The 13,268-nt window shown below is 41.9% G+C and overlaps 1 protein-coding gene across 1 annotated transcript in view; it reads right to left on the bottom strand.

The window, feature by feature from the left end:
• ppfia1 (PTPRF interacting protein alpha 1) overlaps positions 1 to 13,268 on the bottom strand; it is a 127,997-nt gene that overhangs the window by 17,208 nt on the left and 97,521 nt on the right. Inside the window, 2 exon segments of the mRNA XM_080730418.1 lie at positions 5,820 to 6,020; positions 8,227 to 8,308. Coding sequence (XP_080586544.1) covers positions 5,820 to 6,020; positions 8,227 to 8,308 — 283 coding nt within the window.

Raw genomic sequence — 13,268 nt, 5'->3', positions numbered from 1 at the left:
CGGGGAAATGCTTTTCAGAAGATGCGAGTGACGCCATGTTGCAGTTGAACCGGACCTTTCCAACCAAAAGTTTGGTGGTCAGAGACGGTATGGAGCTCTTTTGTTTTGGTGAGTAACAAATAGCGATACTGTATTGTTTGCTAACAGCGCGCAAGGGATCATCATCAGTGACATAGCATTAATGAGAACTCCATCTAACGCTATGGACCAGAGCTAAGTCAGACAGACAGACAGACAGACAGACAGACAGACAGGGTGTGTGAGTGAGGGTCATGTGGTCAAACCTGGGCCCAGCTACCCTCCTCATCCTCCTGGTTAGCATGGTTAGCGAGGTTAGCGTGAGGTGGTGAGAGAGCAGAGAGTTTAGTGAGAAGGTAGTGCTGGGTTAGAGGAGGAGAAACACCTTTACAAGGAGCGCTGGCTAATCAAGACAACCAGGACTCCAGCATCTTTCAGACGTGACGTCGTTGACGCGTCCCAGAAATTCATTTTCAATGAGAGGCGGGCGCTTGTTTTAGCCGCGGCGGGGGAGAAGTTTAGGGGTGCGAGCAGTGGTGGTAAGAAGTATTCACTCGCTTTACTTAAAGGGATATTTCACTTTCAAAAAAACTTTTGGTCATTTTGTCGTCTAATCAGGGTTTTGTGAACACCCTGAACAGTTTTTAATTTGCTTGGTTCAATATTTAGATATTTGATGTAAATGTTAGGCCCAGGGCCTCTCCCCACACACACCCATTGTAACTTCAAACTTCATTTTAACAATGATAGATTCATTAAAAACACCCATCATTTTTTTCTGGTGACTCATGCTACCCTCCTAATACGTGAGCAGGCTGTGTTTTACGCTAATTTTTTTCATTTATTTTTATTAATTATTTTTTGTATTACATTTTTTTCATTTTCCCAAATAATTATTACAAATAAATGAAAACAATTATCGAATTATTAGGAGTGTATTATGAGTCACCAGAGAAAAAAATAATGTGTTTTTAATGAATCTATCATGGTTAAAATGTAGTTTGAAGTTACAATGGGTGTGTGTGTGGAGAAAAGCCCATAAGGTGTTCGCTGTTGAAAGTGGAATATCCCTTTAAAGGAGCTATAGTCAACGTTTTCATTGTAGGGCCGACACTTTGTTTACATCCTAGTCTATAGACTAGAATGTAAACAAAGTGTCGGTCTGACAATGGCCAAAATTATTATTTTATCATTATTTTACGCTTTTTGTGGTCATTTTTGAATAGAAACACATAATATGAAGCTTATTTTTTTATAAAATATTTTCGAAACATAATTTTTATTTTAGCATCCGCTTTTCAAGAAAAAGTTGACTATAGCTCCTTTAAGTAAAAGTATCAATACTGCACTGTAGATGTACCCCGTTACAAGTAAAGGTCTGGAATTCAAAATGTACTTGAGTAAAAGTATGAAAGTGTTGGCATCAACATGTACTTAAAGTACCAAAAGTAAAGTACAAAATATTTGAAACTAGCCTGATCTACAAGCTCGTCACGAAGCTCACATTCACAATGCGACGCGATCGTGACGCGTTGTGAGCTTGTAGATCGGCTATTTTCAAACAACCTAGGTATGAAATAGGGCTAAAGTGGTTTATGTATGTTTTATAATATTATAATTTATGTCTACAAAGTAACAAGTAACTAAAGTTTTCAAATAATTGTAGTGGAGTAAAAGTACAATATTTGGATCCGAGATGTAGTGGAGTAGAAGTAAAAGTATTGGAAATTGGAAATACTCAACTAAAGTACAAATACTTCAAAAGTGTACTTAAGTAAATGTACTTAGTTACTTTACACCACTGCGAGCGGGCACGGTCCTGTGAAATTCCGTCACGCGTGCTCGTTCGTGCGTCGCTCGCGTGCGGCAGAGCGCTGGATTGTGGTCAGCTTTGTGAAACACCGCTCGGTGTTTGCTCGTGGTGCGAGTGTGTTTGTGTCTCCACCGCGGCGCGGCCGCCGCCGATCCAAGAGAGAAAGACCGCGGCAACCACCGTCCGTCTGTAAGGCACTGAAGTTATAGTTAGAGAAGGAAATACTAATGTATGATTATTAGTCCTATTAGCCAGAGAACCTTCTAACATGCAAGTGAATGACAGTCATTCTACACAACACTAACTGTTCACTAAATGATCACAGAACATCACTAAACTAATGATTATTATCATTACCCCAAAACACCACTAAACTAACACTACAACAGTGCTTCTCAAACCTAGATTTATTCATTACTTTGATCGTACGCAAATGGAACCAAATGGACCATCTGTACACTCTCAGAGTTACAGACCCATTAGGGTCCATTTGGAGCCCTTCTCTCAAGGACCCCTGAGGGTCCCTGGACCATACCTTTGAGAACCACTGCACTGTAACATCAGATACAGAATCATTAAGAAAAAGAGTATCGTGGATTTTTGTTTTGTTGTTTTTTTTTAATTCCCCACATTTTTTTGCTGGAATATAACTGAAAAAGTTGTACTTTCATATCTTCTAGATTCACTGCACATACAGTGAAATATTTCTAACCTTTTATGTGGGCTGAATTATGATGATTAAAGTATGATGTTTTCCACAATATTCTGTTTTCTTTTAGATCCTGTATAATAAAGATACCTTACTCTACATTGTTTATGTCAAACCAATCACATGACAGATTGTCTAATTACTCAGTGATTTGTACCAAGCAACACAACAAGATAAACTACAACTACTGTATATTACAATAATATCTGTCTCAGTCTATTGACAGAAACTACACACACAACACTTATGTGCATACTACACACACAATAACACTCACGTGCACAGTACACACAACAATAACAATCACGTGCACACTACACACACAACAACAATCACGTGCACACTACACAACTACAGCTACACCCAGCTACAACACCAGGGCAGACACAGCAAACTACGGAGGGTTGTTTGTATCTATGAGGAGACGACAACACGACCACTAAAACCACTGGACAAACTACCACACCTCCTTCCAAGAAGACCTTCCTGTGGAAATACTGCTAGTGTTGTTGTCAGATAGAAACCTTGTTAAGTCCAACACTATTATATAACAACGGGTGTTCCCAATATAGATATTATTATGAATTTAATAAAACATCCAATGGAGTAATTTATTGCAACCGTAGGTCGCAGTTTAGTATCAGAACCGTCACATCTCATCTTGTCCGTGTCTGTATGGGTAAGGCTTGTCTTTTTTTGTTGATTGACTCTCACGCTCTGACATCACTGTGATGCCAGTGGAACCAAATCCCTTTTATGGCCATACATGGAGATCCCTGTGATGCCATGGGAACCAAATCCCCTTTATGCCCATATATGGAGATCCCTGTGATGTCATGGGAACCAAATCCCCTTTATGCCCATATATGGAGATCCCTGATGTCATCAATATTAAGCCCATATCTGTGAATGCCAATATATAATCACTGTGATGTCAGGGGAACCAAATACCTTGTATTGCCATATATGGAGATCCCTGTGATGCCAAGGGAAATCCCTTTGGCCAGATGGCCAAGAGGAGGTGTCTTACTGATTATCACAATCTCTTATTAATATGTTTAACTGGCTCAATATTCATAAAACCCACACAGACTTCACCTAACCACTTTCCCACTGGGCGTTTTTTCTTTATTTTCTTTATTTCTTCAAGTTGTGAGCTTGTTGTGCGTTGTCTTTTATGCCTATATTGATAAGACAGTAGACGGGGATCGAACCCGCAAAACGCTGTCAGGCATCAGAGCCTATGAGGTATGCACCTGGACCGCTAGGCCAGTGGGCGCCCCCGATTTAACGTTTCTATGTTTCGTTGTAAATTAACGCCCTGCACAAAATAGCCGATCTACAAGCTCACACCGCCTCACGATGCGAGGTGTTGGGAGGCTTGTAGATCTAAATCCCGACGTTTTGGAGTTTAGATGGTTTCTACCCGACAACAAGGATATCAAATCCAATCACAACAGACGGATGCATCATGTGACGTCCACCACAGGTTCAGGGTTGGAGGAAGGAAGGCTGTCCAATCAAAAAGCCCACAGTAATCACACGGTCCGGTGGCCCGGCCAATCACAGACAGACTAACCGTGGGGGGCGTGGCCGCCAGTGTTTCCATCTCTTCGTGTGTGAGCCAAACGTTGTCCGTGTACTGATCACATGACACGCACACAGCCAATCACAAGAGAGAAGCGTGCACAGAGAGAGAGAGAGAGGCGGGTAGAGAAACAGAAGTTAAACCAAAGCGGTTGAGTGTTTAATTGGTCGTTAAACGGGGTTAATTAGCTTGTTAATTGTTTGATGCTGTGATCGCCACAGAACAGGAAGTCAGTGGTAGCTGTTTGGACCAATCAGAAGAGCAGGTGGTTCAGAGAGACAGAAGGTGCAGACCAATCAACATGCTTTGTGTCACAGCTCATTGATATAAAACATTAAAGTGATGTTTTAGTGTTAAATAGCTCTGAGTTCAAGAAATTGCAATAATAAGAATGTAGGCCTTTTTGAACATGTTTTAAAACAAATGAAAACCATAGAGATTATTGACGAAAATGATCAAAAACTGCCTAGGACAACATGCTTGTTTCATTTGTTTTACAAATCATACGTCGGTGTTGGCAGTGAAAATGACCAAACTACAAGTAGGGCCTACAGTATGTAGATCAGGCTAAACCAAATGGACCCTTATGAGTCCATTTGGTTTCATTTTACGCTTTCAAGAGTTAAATTGTTGTTAAACATCTGCATTACTTAAAGGAGTAGTTCACCCAAAATGACTTACGCCATGGAGACTTGAGTTCTATAGTATTTTTTTTTTTATATATATTTTTTGTATAAGACAACCATTTTCTTATAGTAAATTTACCCCCATTGATTCCGGATGGGGACCCAAATGCAATCGGGTCCCCATCCGGAATCAATGGGGGTACATAACATTTTTTGTCTTAGGAACGCAACAAGAACCAAACAACAGTATTGAACTCAAGTCTCCATGGCGTGAGTAATCAATAGAATAAAAGTCATTTTGGGTGAACTACTCCTTTAATTTAAACTAAGTAGAGAAATAGAGAATTATTGTTATTTTGATCAACGTGTGCCTGTTATCTCTCCTATGGTACCATCATCAATACAGCATGGAACTGTTATCTCTCCTATGGTACCATCATCAATACAACATGGAACTGTTATCTCTCCTATGGTACCATCATCAATACGGCCTGGAACTGTTATCTCTCCTATGGTACCATCATCAATACAGCCTGGAACTGTTATCTCTCCTATGGTACCATCATCAATACAACATGGAACTGTTATCTCTCCTATGGTACCATCATCAATACAGCCTGGAACTGTTATCTCTCCTATGGTACCATCATCAATACAACATGGAACTGTTATCTCTCCTATGGTACCATCATCAATACAACATGGAACTGTTATCTCTCCTATGGTACCATCATCAATACAGCATGGAACTGTTATCTCTCCTATGGTACCATCATCAATACAGCATGGAACTGTTATCTCTCCTATGGTACCATCATCAATACAGCATGGAACTGTTATCTCTCCTATGGTACCATCATCAATACAGCATGGAACTGTTATCTCTCCTATGGTACCATCATCAATACAGCATGGAATTGTGGACAACAACATATTCTTAGTTTTGTCTGAGAGGATGAATATCATCAACCGGTGGTTCGCAGCCCATAAGCAGAATAATGGTTTTAAACCTCTGGTCTATAATAGGCGTAACGTGAGAAAGGAGAGGTTAAGCTCCGCCCCTACCGTTCTGGAGGTGGGTGGGGCCGAGGGGCTGGTGAGGGACATGATCTCCTGGATGGCCAGGCGCAGCTTGAGGCGGTGCAGGGGGTTGGAGATGCCGATCTCTCTCTGGATCTCCGTGTCCGACAGGGCCGACATGATGGCACCGCTCTTCACGTTGGCACGGCACGCTGCCACGTACCACGCTGGCATGCCCACCCACAGCTGGCACAGAGAGAGAGAGAGAGAGAGAGAGAGAGAGAGAGAGAGAGAGAGAGAGAGAGATGAGACTAGGGCTGTCACAATTACTACATAATCGTCTAATCGTGATTTTTTGAAATAATCGTGATTATTTTTCATAATCGTCATAATCGTTTCCATGTTGAAAAAATGTTCATATATTAAAAAAAAAAAAAAAAAATAGTGGAAATTGCAGATCTACAAGCTCACAACGCGTCGCATCGCGACGCGTTGTGAGCTTGTAGATCTGCTATTTCCACTATCAATGTTATTCTTTAAGTATAAAGTTGTCAAATATGTCAGTAATTTTTTTGTATATTTAGGTTATGTGTCATGATTGCCATGTGCAGCTTCAAAGCCTAAAAGCCAAACAGAAATGTAATTATCAACGTCAAAAACACAATTAAATCGTTAATCGCAATTATTTGAGTGACAATTAATCGTCATGTAAAATCGTGACAGCCCTAGATGAGACTGAATGAATGAATGAATGAATGAATGAATGAATGAATGACATCGTGGTTTGTTGTGTTCGGTGCAGGGAGAGGAGAAGCTGGGGGATTTTAGGACAACTTTGTTTGTTTGTTTTTTTTTACAAAAAGGGTTCGTTCTTATTTTTTGTAATTAGAGACAAGAAAAGATGAGTGTTTAAGTGTTTTCATTGACTGCATACTTCATTTTTTTTCAACTGTTTGTTATCTATCTATAAATGCGACAAATCTCTGTCTGCGTGTCTGTATGTAATCCGCGTATCTCGAGAACCGTTCGTCCCACCGGCTTCAGATTCGGCACGCGCGTTCCCCGCCGCGGCGCCGAGTGCAGTCCTGGGCCTCGACCCGACCCGACTCGCGGTTTTCCGAAACTGGCGCAAAACGTTCGGAATCTCCTTATGCGGAGCTGATTGTTGACATCAGGCTGTTCCGGAGGAAATCGGCGCAAGCGCTGACTCATTGTGACATCACTTCATAAAAGGCTCTGACATCACGTACGCCACATGAGTCAATGGGCATAAATGGACACAGGCAAACAGATGGTCAAAACGGGTCCTATGACAACAGGTATATGGGGTTTGCATTAAAGGGGGAACCGGCACTGGATGCAGACAGAGAGATACAGATATCTCCATATATTATATGAGCATAAATGGACACAGGCAAACAGATGGTCAATACAGGCCCTACAGAGATCTCCATATATGGGCATAAAATGGACGCAGACAGACTGATAACTCCATATATGGGCATAAATGGACACAGGCAAACAGATGGTCAAAACGGGTCCTACAGAGATCTCCATATACAGTATGGGCATAAAATGGACGTAGACAGACAGATATCTCCATATATGGGCATAAATGGACACACGCAAACAGATGAGATGAGATGACAACAGGTATAATGGGGTTTGCATTAAAGGGCGGGCATTCATTCCCTATTTATATTGTTCCCGAGTTGGCCAGGGCGCCGACTATTGCTTTGGCAATGTAAATGCACGTTTTCTCATGCCAATAAAGCTCCTTTGAATGGAATTGAATTGCCTGCTGTCAGAAAGCCCGTCAGCGACACCTAGTGGCCTGACATGGTACTTGGCTACAGATGGCTATATTTATCAGTAGTGAGTCTAGTCTAGTCTAAAAAAAATCAACCTCACGTTATGTCAGTCACGTTTGCACACTGCCGCCCGTTTCGCTCACCACTCGGTCCCTTGCTCTCTCTCTCTCTATCTCTCTCTCTCTCCTTGCCCTGAAAAACGCATTTCGCAACGAAAAACGCAGCAGTGTGCAACCAGCTTTAGTCTGTGATGTCTGCACTGTGACGTCAGCATGCAGACAGACAGACAGCCATGGCGGTGACACTGTTTATTATCAGTGATGTCAGCACGCAGACAGACGGCAGACGGACAGATATTTGGTAAATTAATATTTAGGGCAGTGTTTCTCAACCTTTTCATGTCCCGAGAATCCATGGGCACACCAACATAATACGGGGGTGTAAATATCGTCACTGTCTGGAAGAAACCTTGTATCTACAACTTTAAAATGTGTACGTTTCTTCGCAAAGTAAAGCCCTGCTTCATCATACAAGGCTGTCGCACAACAGTAGTGAAAACAGCAGATCTACAAGCACACAACGCCTCGCACCGCGAGGCGTTGTGTGCTGTATAATAAGGTGTATAATAAGGTGTACTGTACCTCCAACCAGACCACCACGGTAGGTCCGTCCCACTGGGCGAAGGGGAGACCCTGCCTGCGAGCCTCCTCCAGCAGTTCATGTCTGATACACACACACACACACACACACACACACACACACACACACACACACACACACACACACACACATTAATGACATGAAGAGCAATGTGCAGAGTAGACACACACACACACATCCAGAAATATACATAGCAACACACACACACACACACATACTTCTGAGGGCATCTACATTTTAGTACGCCATTGAAAATGGCAAAAAAAAACTGCCAACAAATGGCAGATCTACAAGCTTGTAAAGTCGTTGCACCATGAGTGTGGCACTTGACCGCGAGCTTGTAGATCTGATATTTTCCAGCGTGTGATAATAAACTACGAATAGGAAGAACTCTATAACATTAACACCTATACCACACAATTTATATTTATTCTATAATTATGTAGTAACAAGTAGTAACACGCATGCATGCACGCACGCACGCACACAGCATAAATAAATGCATCATTAAATGGTACACATGCACACTGGAAAAGAACAGGAGTTGTGGAGAGAGCAAACAAGAGAAACAGAGTGAAACCCATGGGGAAATCGTACAGAGAATATGCAGAGTTTAACATGGTTTCCATAAACAGACCACAGGCCTTGGCAAAAAGAACAACTCCCCCTCTGCCTTGTTAAAGGACTACACTACCCATAATCCAACCAGAGCAGAGGGGTGTTGTTGTTTTTGTTGCCAAGCCAGTGGGATTTGGGTGAAAGATCTTTGAATGAGGTTTAAAACGGAGGCATTCCTTCATAACCAGAGGACCAGGAGAGGACAGATTGTACATGCATTGCAAACAGGAGGAAATCTTCAATACAGGAGACATCACTGCAACGCATTTAACAAGTATTAAGAGTGTCTGGTAGAACAAATAAAAGTTCTCAGAATTACTGGGAGGCTTAAAAGTTGAGCTGCTATTATGGTGGTGTGAATGTTGAATACAGCTTATATGAGAGTTAACGGCCACTAGATGGGGCTGTTGCCCCATGGATCAAACACCCAAAAGCCATCAGAAACAAACAGACAAAACAATGTCTTGGTTCTCTTCTAAAAATAAAGCAATTTAAACAAAATGTTGGACATCATACACATCGTTGCTATCAGGCAGAAATACAATATAAATACTGAACCAATGTAATGTATTAACAACATCTTGTGACTAAATAATAATGACATTGTATCCATTGGAACAAAGTTTCTTTTTTTCTGTAAATGTTCAGTTTTGGGTAGACAAGGTTTCTGCCCCAACAGCAACGATCTACTAAACAACACATCTGACATCATCTGGACGAGCAGAACGGTGGAAAACTGACACTTTTTACTTCAATTCTTCCATGAACTATCATTTGATAAAACTGATCTAATCTACATGTTCCATGAATTATTATTTGATAAAACTGATCTAATCATCATGTTCCATGAATTATTATTTGATAAAACTGCCCAATAGGGCCCACTTAGGGACGGGCCTTTACCCATTCAGAACGGGTACACATTAGTGTGTATCATTATTTTATGCTTTAACTATTGAAAAATAGCAGATATACAAGCTCACAGCGCGGCACTCTGATGAGATTTTACAGATTTTGCCCTAAAATCATGCAAAGCGGTATACAGTATGTCTACAGTCATGTCATCAACATGGATCTGTCCCATTTAGTGCCACCATCAGGCCCATTTTTACATGTGACCTGAAGGTCGCTTATCTCCCGATTTGTACTGTACTACATTTCTATTGTATTGACTATACTTGTACTGTTCTCCATTTTTGTCTAATAAAATAATCAATCAATCAATCAATCAATACTCAAGTAAATGTTGCATTTCTGACTATTTACTTGTAACAGAGTGATTCTACATTGCAGTATTGATACTTTTACGTCAAGTCAAACATGTGAGTCATTTTCTGTTCCCACCACTGCAGCTTTGGATAAAAAGAGGTTTTGGGCACAAAACACATTCCTGTTAGTTAAGCTCTTATGTGGAGGAAGAGAGAGAGAGAGAGAGAGAGAGAGAGAGAGAGAGAGAGAGAGAGAGAGAGAGAGAGAGCAGCATGGAAAAAGCCATCAGGCAACACGCAGGGACCACCGTTTTGGAGGGGAGGGGAAGGGGGGTCCTCGGAGTTAATGGGTGAGGAGGGGCTTTAGTGAGGGAGAGAGAGAGAGAGATGAAGGCAAAGCAGAAGCAATATTATGGACTCCAACTTACCCTGTCTTTGGACTACAAACATGGCAGAATGAGTGGGGTGGGGGGTGACAGAAAAGATGGGGGGTGGGGGGTGGTGAGGTGGGGGTGGTCGGCAAAACAATGAAACAAATTAAAAAAAAGGATGAATTAATGCTAATCAAGGAGGCATCTAGAAGCATTTTACCACTGCGATAGCCGTTGATTGAGTGTGTATTGGAGGTGGTAGGGGGGGTGGGGGGGTGCCGCTAAAGCCAGAGATATGCTTGGCAGCGATGTGTCGCGCACCAAAAATCACAGATCTACAAGCTCACAACAACTAGAATTTAGTGCATTTAGCAGACATAGAATGCAGAGAGACAGCATAGCGTCTCAGTAAACTATAGGATCATAGAACGCAGAGAGACAGCGTAGCGTCTCAGTAAACTATAGGATCATAGAACGCAGAGAGACAGCGTAGCGTCTCAGTAAACTATAGGATCATAGAATGCAGAGAGACAGCGTAGTGTCTCAGTAAACTATAGCATCATAGAATGCAGAGAGACAGTGTAGTGTCTCAGTAAACTATAGGATCATAGAACGCAGAGAGACAGCGTAGCGTCTCAGTAAACTATAGGATCATAGAATGCAGAGAGACAGCGTAGTGTCTCAGTAAACTATAGGATCATAGAACGCAGAGACAGCGTAGTGTCTCAGTAAACTATAGCATCATAGAATGCAGAGAGACAGCGTAGTGTCTCAGTAAACTATAGGATCATAGAACGCAGAGAGACAGCGTAGCGTCTCAGTAAACTATAGGATCATAGAACGCAGAGAGACAGCGTAGCGTCTCAGTAAACTATAGGATCATAGAATGCAGAGAGACAGCGTAGCGTCTCAGTAAACTATAGGATCATAGAATGTAGAGAGACAGCGTAGCGTCTCAGTAAACTATAGCATCATAGAATGCAGAGAGACAGCGTAGTGTCTCAGTAAACTATAGGATCATAGAACGCAGAGACAGCGTAGCGTCTCAGTAAACTATAGGATCATAGAATGCAGAGAGACAGCGTAGCGTCTCAGTAAACTATAGCATCATAGAATGCAGAGAGACAGCGTAGCGTCTCAGTAAACTATAGGATCATAGAACGCAGAGAGACAGCGTAGTGTCTCAGTAAACTATAGGATCATAGAATGCAGAGAGACAGCGTAGTGTCTCAGTAAACTATAGCATCATAGAATGCAGAGAGACAGCGTAGTGTCTCAGTAAACTATAGGATCATAGAACGCAGAGAGACAGCGTAGCGTCTCAGTAAACTATAGGATCATAGAATGCAGAGAGACAGCGTAGCGTCTCAGTAAACTATAGGATCATAGAACGCAGAGAGACAGCGTAGCGTCTCAGTAAACTATAGCATCATAGAATGCAGAGAGACAGCGTAGCGTCTCAGTAAACTATAGGATCATAGAATGCAGAGAGACAGCGTAGCGTCTCAGTAAACTATAGGATCATAGAACGCAGAGAGACAGCGTAGCGTCTCAGTAAACTATAGGATCATAGAATGCAGAGAGACAGCGTAGCGTCTCAGTAAACTATAGGATCATAGAATGCAGAGAGACAGCGTAGCGTCTCAGTAAACTATAGCATCATAGAATGCAGAGAGACAGCGTAGCGTCTCAGTAAACTATAGGATCATAGAATGCAGAGAGACAGCGTAGCGTCTCAGTAAACTATAGGATCATAGAACACAGAGAGACAGCGTAGCGTCTCAGTAAACTATAGGATCATAGAATGCAGAGAGACAGCGTAGCGTCTCAGTAAACTATAGGATCATAGAATGCAGAGAGACAGCGTAGTGTCTCAGTAAACTATAGGATCATAGAACGCAGAGAGACAGCGTAGCGTCTCAGTAAACTATAGGATCATAGAACGCAGAGAGACAGCATCTCAGTAAACTATAGGATCATAGAACGCAGATTATTACGTGATTATTACACTATAAAGTATTAATGTATACTATGATAATTATAATACACTATAATATAATAGATTATAATAGTGGTTATAGAATCAATTATCATGTATTACAACTATATCCTTGTGGTCTAAATGAAAAGTCAGTGAGTGATCAGTCATTATGAAGTGTTTGGCCCTGTTTGGCCAATAGCTCAGACCTACTCTAGATTGGATACTTTTTAGTACCACGTTTAGTACCACTTTCACACCACTCTACCCAGGTCCTTATAGTGGAAAACCTGGCACAAGTGGGCGGTGTGGTGTGGTGTGGTGTTGGGCCAGTGGAAAAGGGGCTAAAATAACACACTATCATTATTTAACATGAGAACAAGACCAAGATACTGTCTGTCTACGTGGCAATCATACATGTACCCTGGCCATGTGTCTTGCATCAGTCGTCAGCATTGTGAGCTTGCAGATCAGATATTTTCTGTGTGCGATACCAACGCAACACCAAGTATAAATCACTCTCTAAGTGAGGAGCGAGGAGCCACATCGGCTGAGGTTTTGACCAAAGTTGACGCCCCTCGCGGCTTGGGAGCAGTACAGTACACTGAAGACTTTATCATTTAACATAAAATCACAGACAAATAAAACACAGTACTAAGCAGGGGAAAAAAAAAGGGGGGGGGGGGGGGGGGGGAAACAGTCGTAAAACACAACGCAAATGGTATTTGGAAAGGCGTGGTTATCTTTTACCATTTCATTTGTATTTACGCGTCGCCCGCTACTACCGTGCTTTCTGCGGAGACGCGCTTGACACAAGCGCCTCTCTTCTGCATCGCGAGCCTAGCCGT

Source organism: Nannobrachium achirus (genome assembly GCF_963921795.1).
Source record: "Nannobrachium achirus genome assembly, chromosome: 7".
NCBI lineage: Eukaryota > Metazoa > Chordata > Actinopteri > Myctophiformes > Myctophidae > Nannobrachium > Nannobrachium achirus.
Note: the sequence above shows the minus strand (reverse complement) of the source record. Positions and strands in the feature narration are given on the sequence as shown.